General features: G+C 37.2%; 1 protein-coding gene across 1 annotated transcript in view; it reads right to left on the bottom strand.

Moving 5' to 3' along the window:
• The window catches only part of LRRIQ1 (leucine rich repeats and IQ motif containing 1), a 251,675-nt gene that overhangs the window by 179,806 nt on the left and 55,782 nt on the right, over positions 1-16,087 (bottom strand). The window contains exons 11-12 of the mRNA XM_059683729.1: positions 1,550-1,743; positions 898-1,025 (exon numbers count right to left, since the gene is read on the bottom strand). Coding sequence (XP_059539712.1) covers positions 898-1,025; positions 1,550-1,743 — 322 coding nt within the window. The remainder of the gene's footprint in view (positions 1-897; positions 1,026-1,549; positions 1,744-16,087) is intronic.

Below are 16,087 nucleotides of genomic sequence, written 5' to 3'. Positions count from 1 at the left end.
AAGTAGTGGAATAGTATATGATAGATATAAATTAAACCATTTGGAGTGTACATGCTTAAAAGATGAACACTATTCAGGCAGAGACTGAGAGAAAACTTTTTTTGTGGGGGGATAGATATACATATTAACATTGGGTTGTACTTGTTTACTTGTTTTGCAAGAATTATGTAACTCGAAGAAGAAATTTATGTTAAAGGTGCTTCCTTTTCCATACTCCATGTGCCTTTCATGAACAAATTAATCATATTAGTCTGAACAGTCTCAATGAAATATTAAACAGAGGGAGACATACACATATTGTGCTCCTGCTTTGGTTTCAACAGTTATTCTCTGCAAAGATCCAGATGTTTGGTGGTTTCAAATGGATCTCCTGTGACAGGTACCCATCTCAATTTAATGTTAAGGTATTTTTTTTAAGTGTTATTTTATATCCTTAGGGAAATCGAATTTAAATCTATCTTAACAGTTACAAAAAGACATGCAAGTTGAGAGCAGATTAAAAATCCTCCTTCCAGGACTTAATAAGTACCATTTGAGAGAATGAGACATCCTTCTGAATTAAATTAACTACCTCCTGTATTTTCCAAGGACTATATTCTTTACAGATATAAACAAACCTGCTCTAAGAGTTTTCTACAAGTACATTTTGAGAAAAAACAAAATGAGTAGGATAAGTGACAATTAAAAGTCTACTAAAATTCAAGGGTATGTCAATACACTTTAATTTTTTAAATTCTATAAAATTCTACTTATAATTTAAGTACCAATTCATTGCAATGCACTTTCTATGAATTACTGGGGGGGGGGGGGGGAAACTAACAGCTTTTCCACTTAATATGAAGACCACACAATTAAGTAATCATTTACTGCATTTATTAAGTAAAGTTCATTTTTTACCTGTTTTGAGACAGAGTCAGGTTTTGTAGCAAAGGCAGCCAATACGAAGAACATGCGTCCACAATTGAAATGCTGTTATCATCCAAGTACAATTCTCGTAGTAGAACATGATTCTCCAAGGGTGGAATCTGTATTTAAATTTGTGTCATTAGCTTATATTAAGCAAAATATTTTTGTCACTTAACCAAATTTATAAGTATAAAATTTATTAAAACTAACAACAGATATATTCTGGTAAACTGTGTATCACAAATCAAAGTATAATGTTATGAAAATTTTAGTATAAATTAAATTTTTAAGAATTAACCTCAATTAGAATTTTGTATAGAAAATATTTTATGCTGAATTTTAGTTAGAATTACATGATAGAAAATTTAATCCCACTACATACTAAAATATAACTTAAAAGATTTGATTATATTTTGGAATTATGAAAAAGTAATGTTAAATTACATTTCTTTAAAAATTTTCCTAACTATGGCAAACATTTGTTTAAATACTGGAAAGTGTACAATAGTTTAAAATAAACTGGAAATCAGATACACTGATAAGCAAAGAAAAATAATCAAAGTTGCTTTTGAAATATGTGGTTGATATTTTCATCAAAAGAAAAATGTTGCATTAATCACAGAAATGATTTCAAAGCAATTACCTCACTTAGGTAATTTCCCTGTAACTTCAGTATTTGAAGCAATCCACAGTTTTCAATACCCTCAACTTTAGTAAGATGATTATGTGAGCAATCCAGGTAGATAATGGTAGGAGTATCACAAAGGCCTTTTGTACTAATTAACTGATTGTTGTCCACAATTAGTTGCTGAAGATTTTTTAAAGATTCTAAACCACCTAGAAGAAAAATTTTCCAGATCAATTGTATCATAATTCTTCAAGATTCTAAACGAGAGTTTCAGAATAATTGTGCATTTATATTTGCTAAAGCTAGTATCAGTAAAGTCTTAGACAAGATTCCTACTGAAAACTGTGTAAGTGTAAAATGTATTATTATTTAAACTTGTACTGGGGAGATATATTTTTGAATGATATATATCAATTGAAAAGTGAACAAAATTCTAAAAGGTGTACATTGGGCACAGAATGTTTTATTTTCTAATGACAATGGGACAATGGATAGATAGAAGGACTCTTTTTTAAAAAATAATTTTTAAACTCAGTTTTTTTTTAATTTTTTATTGATTAAGTTATTACATATGTGTCCTTATCCCCACATTACCCCCATACCACCCCCAACTCATGCCCTCACCCCCCTGTTGTCTGTGTCCATTGGTTAGGCCTATATGCTAGCATATAAGTCCTTTGGTTGATCTCTCCCCTTACCCTCACCCTCCCCTACCTTCCCTCTGAGGTTTGATGGTCTGATTGATGCTTCTGTCTCTGGATCTGTTTTTGTTCATCAGTTTATGTTGTTCATTATATTCCACAAATGAGTGAGATCATGTGATATTTATCTTTCTCTGACTGGCTTATTTCACTTAGCATAATGCTCTCCAGTTCCATCTATGCTGTTGCAAATGGTAAGAATTCCTTCTTTTTTACAGCAGTATAGTATTCCATTGTGTAGATGTCCCACAGTTTTTTAATCCACTCATCTGTTGATGGGCACTTAGGCTGTTTCCAAATCTTAGCTATGGTGAATTGTGCTGCTATGAACATAGGGGTGCATACATCCTTTCTAATTGGTGTTTCTAGTTTCTTGGAATATATTCCTAGAAGTGGGATCACTGGGTCAAATGGGAGTACCATTTTTAGTTTTTTGAGGAAACTCCATACTGTTCTCCACAGTGGCTGCACCAGTCTGCATTCTCACCAGCAGTGCATGAGGGTTCCTTTTTCTCCACATCCTCGCCAGCACTTGTCATTTGTTGATTTGTTGATGATAGCCATTCTGACAGGTGTGAGATGGTACCGCATTGTTGTTTTGATTTGCATCTCTTGGATGATTAGTGACTTTGAACATGTTTTCATGTTTTATTTTTTTTAACTCAGTTTTAAGAACTTGATTTTTTTGTTAATTTATTTTTTCAGATACCAAGCTGTATTACAAAGTCACTGTTCTCAAAACTGCCTGGCAATGGCACAAGAACAGACATATAGACCAGTGGAACAGAACAGAAAACTAAATTCTATTTCATGTTTTTTAAATGCATGCCCTAACTGGATTGACTCAGTGGTAATAATATAATAGTAAGGATTACGAGTGTATTATAAAATACTTTATATACATTTCAAGAAAAATGATATTTCAAAATTACAGTATCTCTAATAGTTTCAGTCAAAGTAACAATGTGACAAATGATTATTTCTTATAAAAAAGAATATATTTTATGCTAAAAGTAAAATTTTTATAGTGAGAAATGATTACACAATATTCAAGAGAAGCAGGAAAATGCATAGAAGACCCAAAGAAGCAAAGAGACTGAAATTTAATTTTAAGGAGTAATCTTATATTTTTTAAAAATTCTTATCTAGGATCAATGCACAAGTATTTTTCCTGTAATGTAAAATAGCAATTATGACTGAGAGAAAATTATTATCTGATGTCATTCAGGGGTAAATTTTTCTACCCTATTAGATATTTGACTAATTTAAAATAATAAACCAATTATATATTATCAATTCTGAGGGATTATAAATAGAATATTAGATATAATAGTAATATGTATTAGCCGCAATATAATTTAAAGTCTGCTGAAATAAAAATACTTTGGAGTATAGTATACTCTATGATTATATCTAATGAGCATCAATTAAGCCCACTGAAGCAGATAAATGCTCTCCAGGCAGAATGAAATACTAATTAATATTAATTTGTAATTGTGTAACTTCAAATGTCCTTTATCAAATATTTAAATGTCTTAAGCAAGCTACTCGTATAAGCTCAATATTTTTAAAAGGCATGTACATTGCTCTTAAATTTTTCAGAGCTAATCATAAATATAATTTTCAATTAACTCATTTAAAGTGAATAATACTATGAAAGAATACTATGAAGAATTTATGGAACTTTTCAAAGGTCATCCAAAAAAAGAATTCAGAATGACAAATTAGGTTACACAATGAAAAATGGTAAAGGATCTGGCATAAGAAGCTGAAAGGAAATTGCAGATAAAGTAGGAGAACAATTGGAAGGATAAGAGGAAAAGGTAAATTGAATACTGTAAGGATGATAGTAGTTAGTAAAATTAAAAATAAAACTATCCTATGTAATAAAAGCCTAAATGCTAAGTGTCCAGTAGTCCATACAACCAATCAAGGCGTAATATGCTAATGATATGCTAAAGCTGCTCAACCGTTCACTATGACATGCACTGACCACCAGGGGGCAGTCAGCTGGCCAACAAGTCGCTATGACGTGCACTGACCACCAGGGGGCAGATGCTCTGAATGGTAGGTTAGCTTGCTGCTGGTGTCCGGCCGATTGGACTGAATGAGATGGGCCAGACAGACCCTAGAGCCCTCCCACGGTCCCTCTCCAGCACCGGTGCCTCGATCGTGCACCGGTGGGGTCCCTTAGCCTGATCGTGCACCGGTGGGGTCCCTTAGCCTGGCCTGCACCCTCTCGCAATCCAGGACCCCTCAGGGATGTCAGAGAGCCAGTTTCAGCCTGATCTCATTCAATGCCAGAGCTGCCCCCTGGTGGTCAGTGGGCTCCTACAGGGGGAGTGCTGCTCAGTCAGAAGCCGGCCTCACTGCTGGCGAGCACAGTGGTGGTGGCCGGAGCCTCTCCTGCCTCAATGGCAGTGCTAAGGATGTTCGAGTGCCAGCTTAGGCCTGCTCCCCCATGGGCCTAAGCTGTCAGTTAGACATCCCCCAAGGGCTCCCAGAGTGCAAGAGGGCACAGGCCGGACTGAGGAACCACCCCCCAAGCACACAAATTTTGTGCACTAGGCCTCTAGGATAAATTATTTATTCAAAGGCATTTTTATTTACATCAAATTATATACAGTCGAGTGGCATCAGAGGAACGGCAGCATACGGGCGCATCTATCCTCTCCCCCTAACATTTCAACAAAATAATCACTTATAATTCAACAAAGAAGTCCCTGATCAACACAGATGCACACCTGAGCGACCTGCACACTGGAACAACTAACATGAGCTCGTTGGAATAAGCGGGGAGATGAGAAAAGGGAGGGAAGCTGAACACGGCTACCATGCAGCAGCATGTCTGCAGCGCAGCAACTGGGAACTGACCACAGCAATCATGAGCAATTTTCTCAGCCGGCCTGGACCAATAGAGAGCTGACCCAGCAAGTGGCTGGCTGTTGGAATAGCCACTGCAGTGGTGGCATTGTGTGGTCGCACACACAAACAGTGAGAGAGTATCTGAACCATAGGTGCGCCTTGTGAATGGGATCTGAGTTGCATGCGTAAGCTGTGAGTCAGCAGACACCTTCCTTACAGAGTTGCTGCCCATGACTGGGACTGGCTGACGGCTCTCAGGCAAAGAAAGGAGATCACAGAGCCCTGCCACTGATTAGATCCCCAGCTCTTGCCCCCCCCACCCCCCGCCCCTGTTGCTCTTGGATTGTTTCCAGGAGTGTATTGTCTTTAGGCCAAGAGCACTTGCCATAGAGACAGTTTCTTTCTGTCACTGAACCCCAGGAGGGGTGCTTGGGCTAGAACCTTGGAGGTCAGGGACTGACATTACTGTGAAGGAAAAACAAACCTCACCCCCAAGCTGTAGAGGCAATACAGCCCTACAGAAGCTGCAGAGGCTCAAAACTGTGAGGCCACAGAGAAAAAAAAATCTTGCAATTCAGTGCCATTTACTGCAACAGAGTAGAAAGACCTCCTCAGAGATAAATGGGAAAACAAAGGAGAACAACGAATGCCATGAACAACCACAACAATAACGATGACCAGAAAGAAAATGAAAAATCCCCAGAAAACAGGCTGGAACACACGGAATTATGTGAGTTGAATGACAGAGATTTCAAGGTTGCAGTTCTGAAAATACTCAATGAGATTCGAGAAAATACTGGCAGGCAATCCAGCTCACTCAGAAAATAAATCAATGAACAAAATGAATATTTCTCCAAAGAAATTGAATTGTTAAAAAAGAATGTGGCAGAAATCCTGGAAATGAAGCAGGCAATTAAAGAAATTAAGAGTGAACTGATGAGCACAGAAAACAGAAGCAACCAGTTATTGGAAAGAACTAGTGATGTTGAAAATAGAAATCAAGGAATGATACAGAGGGAAGAAGAGAAAGACCTGAGAATAAAGAAATATGAAATAGCCATATGATACCTCTCTGATTACATAAAAAAATAAAAATAACATCAGAATCCAGGCATAGCAGAGGAGGAAAGAGAGAGTATAGAATGGAGAGTCTATTAAAACAAATAGTGGATGAGAACTTCCCAAATCTATGGAAAGAACTAGATCCTCAAATCCAAGAAGCAAACAGAACACCTAGTTACCTCAATCCAAAGAGGCCCACTTCAAGGCACTTGGTAATGAAGCTGTCAGTAATTAGTGACACAGAAAAAATCCTCAAAGCATCCAGGAAAAAGAAGGAAGTAAGCTACAAAGGGAAACCCATCAGAATTTCACCCGACTTCTCAGCAGAAACTCTACAAGCAAGATGAGAATGGAACCAAATATCCAAATGCCTGAGAGAAATTACCAGCCACAGATATTATATCCAGTAAAATTATCACTTAAATTTGAAGGAGAAACATGAACAATCCCAGACATGCAGAAACTGAGGGAGTTTATTACTAGAAAACTTCCATTGCAGGAAATATTCAAGGGGTTATTCTACCTGAAACAAAGAACATAAGATCATAACACTATCAGAAGGATTGTCAAAACTTTGCCACATAAACTGGGATCATTTGTGACAATAAAAACATACAAGGGGAAGAAGGACAGGTATGAATAGGCAAAAGAAGATGAAGATCAGATGCACTCAAAAAGGAAAAAAACAATGGTATATATGCAACTTCACTTTTTATAAAACTAATGGCAACCACACACAAAAATCCCCCAAACAAGACATATAGCTTAAAAAAAAAAAGGAAACAGAGGAAAGATGTATGGAATACCACCAAAGACAACAGGTAGAAAAACAAAGGAAAGGAACCAATGGAAGCACAGAGTTACCAGAAAACAAAAGATAAAACGGCTATAGGAAATCCTCACACATCAATAATTACCCTAAATGTAAATGGTCTAAGTTCACCAGTAAAGAGGCACAGAATAGCAGAATGGATCAAAAAACAAAACCCAACCATATGTTGCCTTCAAGGGACACATCTAAACAGCAGAGACAAAGGTAGATTCAAAGTAAAAGGGTGGAAAATGATTCTCCAAGCAAATAACATCCACAAAAAAGCAGGTGTACTTTCTTGATAAAAATGCTCAGCAAGGTGGGAATAGAAGGATCATACCTCAACATAATAAAAACCATATATGACAAACTCACAGCCAACAAATATACTCAATGGGCAAAAACTAAAACCATTTCCCTAAGAACAGGAACAAGACAGGGATGCCCACTCTCACCACTCTTGTTTGACATAGTACTGGAAGTACTAGCCATTGCGATTAGACAAAAAGAAAAAATAAAAGGCATCCAAATTGGAAAAGAAGAAGTTAAACTGTCCTTATTCGCAGATGACATGATATTGTACATAGAAAACCCTAAAGACTCCTTCAGAAAATTATTAGACTTAATAAATGAATTCGGCAATGTAGCAGGATACAAAATTAATGCCAAGAAATCTATGGCATTTCTATACACCAATAATGAACTTACAGGAAGAGAGACTAAAAAAGCAATCCCATTTACCATCGCACCAAAAAAATTAAGATACCTAGGAATAAACTTGACTAAGGAGGTAAAAGACCTCTACTCAGAAAACTACAGGACACTGAAAAAGGAGATAGAGGAAGACATAAACAGATGGAAGAACATACAGTGTTCATGGATTTGTAGAATCAACATCATGAAGATGTCCATACTACCCAAAGCAATCTATAGATTCAATGCACTCCCCATTAAAATACCAATGGCATATTTCACGGGCCTAGAACAAACTTTCCAAAAATTCATCTGGAATAAAAAAAGACCTGGAATAGCTGCAGCAATCCTGAGAAAGAAGAACAAAGTAGGTGGGATCTCAATACCAGATATCAAGCTGTATTACAAAGCCACTGTTCTCAAAACAGCCTGGTACTGGCACAAGAACAGACATGTAGATCAGTGGAATAGAATAGAGAATCCAGAAATCGACCCAACCACTAAGCTCAATTAATATTCGATAAAGGAGGCATGAACATACAATGGAGTCAAGACAGCCTCTTCAATAAATGGTGTTGGAAAAATTGGACAGATACATGTAAAAAAATGAAACTAGACCACCAACTTACACCATACACAAAAATAAACTCAAAATGGAAAAGGACTTAAACATAAGACAGGAAACCATAAAATTACTAGAGAAATCCACAGGCAGCAAAATCTCAGACATATGCCGAAGCAATTTCTTCACTGATACTGCTCCTAGGGCAATGGAAATTAAAGAGAAAATAAACAAATGGGACTACATCAAAATAAAAAGCTTTTGCACAGCAAAGGAAACCATCAACAAAACAACAAGACAGCCCACTGCATGGGAGAACATATTTGCAAATGTTATCACTGATAAGGGTTTAATCTCCAACATTTATAGGGAACTCATACAACTTAACAAAAGAAAGAGAAACAATCCAATCAAAAGATGGGCAATGGACCTAAATAGATACTTTTCAAAAGAAGACAGAAGAAAGGCCAAAAGATATATGAAAACATGTTCAAAGTCACTAATCATCCGAGAGATGCAAATCAAAACAACAATGCGGTACCATCTCACACCTGTCAGAATGGCTATCATCAACAAATCAACAAAAGACAAGTGCTGGCGAGGATGCGGAGAAAAAGGAACCCTCGTGCACTGCTGGTAAGAATGCAGACTGGTGCAGCCACTGTGGAGAACAGTATGGAGTTTCCTCAAAAAACTAAAAATGGTACTCCCATTTGACCCAGTGATCCCACTTCTAGGAATATATTCCAAGAAAACAGAAACACCAATCAGAAAGGATATATGCAACCCTATGTTCATAGCAGCACAATTCACCATAGCTAAGATTTGGAAACAGCCTAAGTGCCCATCAATAGAAGAGTGGATTAAAAAACAGTGGTACTTCTACACAATGGAATACTATGTGGTGGTAAAAAAGGAGTTCTTATCATTTGCAACAGCATGGATGGAACTGGAGAGCATTATGCTAAGTGAAATAAGCCAGTCAGAGAAAGACAAATATCACATGATCTCACTCATTTGTGGAATATAATGAACAACATAAACTAATGAACAAAAACAGATCCAGAGACAGAGAAGCATCAAACAGACCATCAAACCTCAGAGGGAAGGAAGGGGAGGGTGGGGGCAAGGGGGAGAGATCAACCAAAGGACTTATATGCTAGCATATAGGCCAAACCAATGGACACAGACAACAGGGGGTGAGGGCATGAGTGGGGGGGATGGGGGGGATGTGGGGATAAGGACACATATGTAATAACTTGATCTAAAAAAAATTTTTAAAAAGCAGGTGTAACCATACTTATATCTGATAAAATAAATATTAAGATAACAAAGATAACAAGAAACAAAGATGGACACTTTATAATGATAAAGGGAACACTACATCAGGAAAACATAACACTTCTTAATATATATGTATCCAACCAGGGAGCACCAAAATATATTAAACAGCTACTCACAGAATTAAAGGAAAAAACAGAGAGAGAAATATCTTGCATGTACCCCAACCAAGCCAAGGATCGAACCTACAACTGAGATGCATGCCCTTGACCAGATTGAACCTGTGACTCTTCTATCCACTGAGCTAAACCAGCTAGGGCAAGACAACATGATTTTCAATCAATATACAGAGAAGGTATGATTAGTCTATTCTATAAAATAGATTTAATCTGATGAAATTAATATGATTTCAAGCTTCAGATACAGCGGTGTATTTCTGAGCATTCCTACTTCTAGGAATCTACCTATATATATAAAAGCCTAAGCTACTGACCAACCGAATGACTAGTTGACTAGTCTCTATGATGTGCACTGAACACCAGGGTGCAGACTCTCAATGCAGGAGATGCCCCCTGGTGGTCAGTGAGCTCCCACAATGGGAGTGCCACTCAGTGACCGATGGGTGCCAGACGCTGGGCTCATGGCTGCCGAGCACAGCTGCAGCAGCACGAGCCTCTCCCGCCTCCATGGCAGCTATACTGAGCAGGGGTGGTGGCGGCAAGCACAGTGGGGTTGGGATGAGAGGGAACAGCAGGGTTCCTGGCCCGGGCTTGGGCTCCTTCTCGGCCGCCTGCCACTTTGCGCACTACTACATCCCTCGGGGGATGTCGGACTGCCAGTTTCGGCCCACAGGCCAGGGGATCGGGCCGAAACAGGCAGTCTTATATCCCCCGAGGGGTCCCAGAATGCGAGAAGGCGCAGGCCAGGCTGAGGGACCCCACCGGTGCACGGATGGGCCTTTAGTCCATTATACAGTAATACATACAAAACTATAAAATAATATATAGAAGGATTCTTGCCATTTTATTTAAAAACAAAGAAATAGAGATAAGTTAAATGTCTATCCGTAAAAAATAGTTATTATAGAGTATCTATAAAATGAAAATATATAATCATCAATATGAAGTATTCTAATATAGAAGAATGTCTATGACTTATAACTATATGTAAAATCTAAGTTACATACATAGACTTTAAATGTCTGAGTATACCTGAATCTAAATCTACACATCTACAATTGTATTGCATAGGACAAGGGCTTGACTGATTCATAAGTAACTGGGAACAGTGGTTACTCCTACAAAATAAAAAAGAGAAGGTGTCAGTAGAGAGATAAAATTTCACTGCTTATATTGTATATTCCTTTATCTTGATAAATTTTAAATGAGAATGCATTTCTTGTGTAAAATTTTTAAAAATCATATATTTTTTAAAAAAATCAAAGTAAGTATTGAATAGAACTGTTATTCTGTATTTAATTCTGACCATTACCAATGAGGGGTGGTTGAACTGTAGAAGAACATAGGAAAATCTGATTCTGTCATCCATCAAAAGGGTTTGTTATATACCCAAAGTGGAGGAACTCTGTACATAAATAGTAGGACATTTAACATGAAAATTTTAAAGCAAATTCAGTGAAATGTTAAAATGTATACAGTGGGGCCTTGACTTACGAGTGTCCCGACTAACGAGTTTTTTGAGATACCAGCTGTCTCTCGGCCCATTTTTTGCATTGAGTTGACAGCGTAATTTGAGTTAACGAGCTCCTTAACGAGCTCGGTCTTGGAACCAATTAAAGTAGTAAGTCAAGACCCCACTGTATTTGGTAGGCTCTCTAAAGCACTGGCCTATATGTAATAGTAAGACTATTCATTTAAAAAGACAGCAAATATTGATTATACAACCTAAACAATTATCCTTATGAGGAAAATAAAAGAAAATCATCTAAAAAAATAAATGGAATTGAGGTCTGCCAACAACCATGTGAGTGAGCTTGGAGGTAGTTCTTTCAGCTTCATTAAGCTGTGGGATATAGGCAGTCTTGGTTAACAACTTGACTGCAACCTCATGAGAGACCCTGAGCCAAAACCACTCAGCTAAGCCAATCCTAGTTTCCTGACCAACTGAAAATATGAGGTAATACATGTTTGCGGTTTTAAATTCTAAGTTTCAGAGTACTTTGCTTCACAACAACACATAACTAATACAGTAAGTATTCTAGTCTGAAGAAAACATGCAAAAGAAGAAAATATGTTAAAAATGCTTTGGGCTATGGAGGCACATTTAACACTAGAAAGACTGAAATTTAGTATATACCTATATTGCCCAAAAGCAGTCAAAATGACTGCATTGTGAAAGAATAATATCGGAGCACTCTTCACTTATGTTCCTTAGCTTTTCCAATAACTCACTTCTATTCAACATTTCTTTCATGAATTTAGGGCACAAAAGAAATAAAATAAACAACTTATTAGAACAAGTATCACTGCATAAAGATTCGAATAACAAGTACTAGTTTAGCTTATTGAGCAACTGCAACTTATCAAGTATCGACAATTTATCATGTACTTGTATGTTATCATGTGACGGTAATAAAAAAAAATGAAAACTGTTATTTCAATACAGAGCCGAACTGGTCATATAAGAAATTTACTCAATTCAATAATAAGAGTCTAAAATTTCCCAAGCAGTCAAAATGACTGCTTTTGGGCAATATAGGTATAACACATATATATATACTGGAAATGAAGGAGGGGGAGGTAACTACAATTATTAATAAAAGCATTTATATGTTATACAAAAAGTCACCAAATTCTAAGACATTGTGTCCTTATATACATAATTGTTTTTCTAATTGAAATTAAAACGCAGTCAAAATGACTTCCTTGGGCAATCTAGTGTTAAAAAGAGCTAATAAACTATTAATCCAGACAACCAAAAGATGAAAGAATTGTAAAAAGAACTAGTACTGACCCATTTTCATACGAATTTAGTGCTGCTAAAAAAACACAGAAATAGAGTCATAAATTCTGATATAATAAAAATTGTGATGGGGAAAAATGATTGGAGAAAGTATAAATATCCTAATCTGTCCTATTTTCTTAAAGAGGAGTTAGTTTATCCAAAATAAATAAATCAGAAGCACAAGTTTTAATAAATCATTGAAAAACACAAACTATATTATATCTGACAAAACTGGAAGAGGATTTTTAAAAATGTTTCCAAATGAGTTGCTTAGAAAGTAAACAATTTGAAGTTCAAAATCTAAATAAATATGGTAGGAAAAGAGAATAAGCAGAACAGTAAAGCCAATTTTCAGTGTGAGAAAATTAGTTCAATCTGATGAACAGGAAGATCAATTTCTATAGCCTCACAGTTTGAGGAGGCAAAACTCAAAATTCACCTATGGTAGACAAGTAAAACAGACAATTCCACATATATATGGAAGCCCAACCACTTACATCCAACCAGAGGACAGGAAATAATTAAATTATCTGTCTCAAATCTCAGAATTCAGAAAAAGGGAAAAAATCTACTTCTTAAAATAATAAACCCAAGTTGACTCTCTCATAAATTTGCAGCTAAAATTCATTTTAATTGTAGCACAAATTATTTTAGATTGTTTATATTTCCCTGCATCTGAAAAAAATCCTCTTTAAAGAACAAACTTTCATCCCAAAGCCTTAATTTTAAGGGAAATAAATAGGTGACCTCAAAAATCACATGAAATATACAACAAAATAGGGTACCAAAAATAAGAGTTAATAGGAACAACAAATTCCAGAAAAACTAGATGCACATGGAAATTAGAATTGAAATTAAAAACTCAATAACTTGGATTCATAGCAGGTCAGAATTTGTCAACAGGTATCTATAATAATAAAAGCGTAATATGCTAATTAGACCAGATAGCCGAATGACCTTCCAGACGTCATTCTAGACGTCCTTCTGGATGAAGCCGCAGCAGTGGGGGCCGAGGCAGAGGCAGTTAGGGGCAATGAGGCAGGCAGGCGAGCGGTTAGGGGCGATGGGGAGGCAGGCGAGTGGTTAGGGGTGATCAGGCAGGCAGACAAGCAGTTAGGGGCATCAGGCAGGCAGAGGCAGTTAGGGGTTATCAGGCAGGCAGGCAGGTGAGCGTTAGGAGCCAGCTGTCCTGGATTGGGAGAGGGTGCAGACCGGTCTGAGGGGACCTCCCAGTCTGTGCACAAATTTTGTGCACCAGGCTTCTAGTATAGATACATATATATAAATTATCTAGAGACAGCAAAAAGACAGAAAAATAGGATACAGGAAATATGAAAGCTAGCATCAAAAGATAGATATATGTTTCAGAAGGAGAGAAAAAATAAGAAAAAAATGTTTGAAAAGATAATGGCTGACAAATAACCAAATACATTTAAAGAGTGCAAGCTACATATTCATTAACTGCATCAAACCCCAGGCAGGATGAATGAAAAAGAAACATCAGAATAAAAGCTAAGACACATCAGAATAAAAGCACATACCAAAATAAGGAAAATTACTATAAAAAGGCATAGAAAATACTCTCAGAACTTTCAGAAATGTAATTGACATCTGACTTTTAACAGCAACAGTGAACATTATGGAATGGTATCTGAAAGTTACTGAAAGATAATAAAATTCAATTAAAAAATATAATCAGTTAAACGATTCAAATACGAGTGTTAAATAAAGAAACCTGCATACAAACAAAATCTGGCAGAGTTGTTTTTTTTTTAACAACTATTGCTACAAGAAACTACTAAGGATCAATCTCAGGAGAAAGTAATTTAAGGTCTTAAAGAAGAAAAGAGGAAATGAGGAAAACCACACCAATCAACTCAAAAGAAGACAAGGTTGGGGGAGGGAGGAATAAAAAAATGTAGCAAAGGCTTTCTGTTTACAGTAAATACGGAGTAGTTAGGTAATCAAATAAATCTTCATTGATAACCAGAAAAAAATGACAAAATATGAACATCAAGGCATTTAATAACTAAAATAATATAGAAGAAAAGGGTTAAGTTCCAAAAAAGTGAAATGAGCATCTTACTTAGGGATATCTATTAATTCTAGGAAAAGATGGCTTGCAAAACTAGGGAGTCAAAACCTGTGCTCCAGGGATGTCCTCAGAGAAGGAGGCCTCATGAATCCCTACCTTACTTTTGGTTGGGACCTCCATGTGCTATACATTAATTCAAATACAGAATGGCTCCAAGGTACTGATGCCAGCTTTAAATAGTCTCTCTCTATATATAGATTTGGCTGCACACAGATTGCTAGAGCAAACAGTAAAGACCTCTGGAGGAAAATAACAGCGTCATAGCCTCAAATAATTATACAGTTTTGTTTTATCTTAGTATACTTTGACTGTAAAAAAATAAAATAAAAAATAAAAGCAAGTACATAACATTGTGTGAACAAAAACCAAGAAAATCAACAGAAAATAGAAGCCATCCACAGAGAATCAGATAATTGTTATCAGATACAAAAATTAATAAGACTTTGTTAAATGCATAAAGTTAAATATAAAAATTTACAATGTACATATTATAAAATGTTTATTGAATGCTAAATAAAAGCAGCAAAGACATTCTAAAATGAAAAACTACAATAACTACAAACAAGACTTTCATGGATAGATTGGCTATTATATTAGACACAGCTACAGAGAGTTTTTATAAACTAACTAGAGGCCCGATGCATGAAATTCGTGCAAGAGTGGGCCTTCCTTCCTCTGGCTGCCAGCACCGGCTTCCCTCTGGCACCCAGGACCTGGGCTGGCTTCCCTCCAGCTGCCTGCAGGCACCAGGAACCTGGGCTGGCTTCAATCCAGCCCTGGCTTTGTCTGGAAGGATGTCCGGAAGGATGTCTGGAAGGATGTCCGATAATATTAGCATATTATCCTTTTATTATTATAGATAGCTGTTAGACAGACATGAGCAGAGCAAAGATGATGGGCCAGGTACAGAAACTCACCAGGGTAGAAAGCCCTGGATGACTAGCAAGGAACAAAACTGGGAAAACAAGAACCTCACCCCCAAGGTAACCTATTCTCCCCTAGCATCACTGGTCATAAGGTTTAGACCCCCTGACCTTTTTCTGCCTAAATATAGCATCTAGGCCTCAGATGTATTTCAATTCTGGGCTCAGAAAAGCAGCAAAACCAGACAAGTGATGCTTGTGGCTGCCTCAGGACCAGCCTAATATATTGACTAATGAGCCCCTGCCTTGGCACCACCTAATCAGTGGAGAGCATGACCCCTGCAAGAGCACACCTGGTAAATATTCTATTGAGACCCTCCCCTGAACATCCCCTAAGATTTCCACCTGTCAAAGAGATATAAATATGCTCAGGACAAAGGACCCAGTGGGTGCTCTCCCCCAGGGGAGCACGTCCCTGCCATCCCCTTCTCCCTTCTTTACTCTTAGGGACCCCATGAGACTTGCAACCAGGGAGCAATGGGCGGCAGCAGCTCGAGCTGGGCTAACCCTAGAATCTGTCTCCAAGGTCTTTTCTCTGACTTCTCAGTGAGCCAAAGCAGCCCAGCCTAGGCTCTCCTGTTGCATCTTCTATGCCA

This window comes from Myotis daubentonii, chromosome 2 (assembly GCF_963259705.1).
Source record: "Myotis daubentonii chromosome 2, mMyoDau2.1, whole genome shotgun sequence".
NCBI lineage: Eukaryota > Metazoa > Chordata > Mammalia > Chiroptera > Vespertilionidae > Myotis > Myotis daubentonii.
Note: the sequence above shows the minus strand (reverse complement) of the source record. Positions and strands in the feature narration are given on the sequence as shown.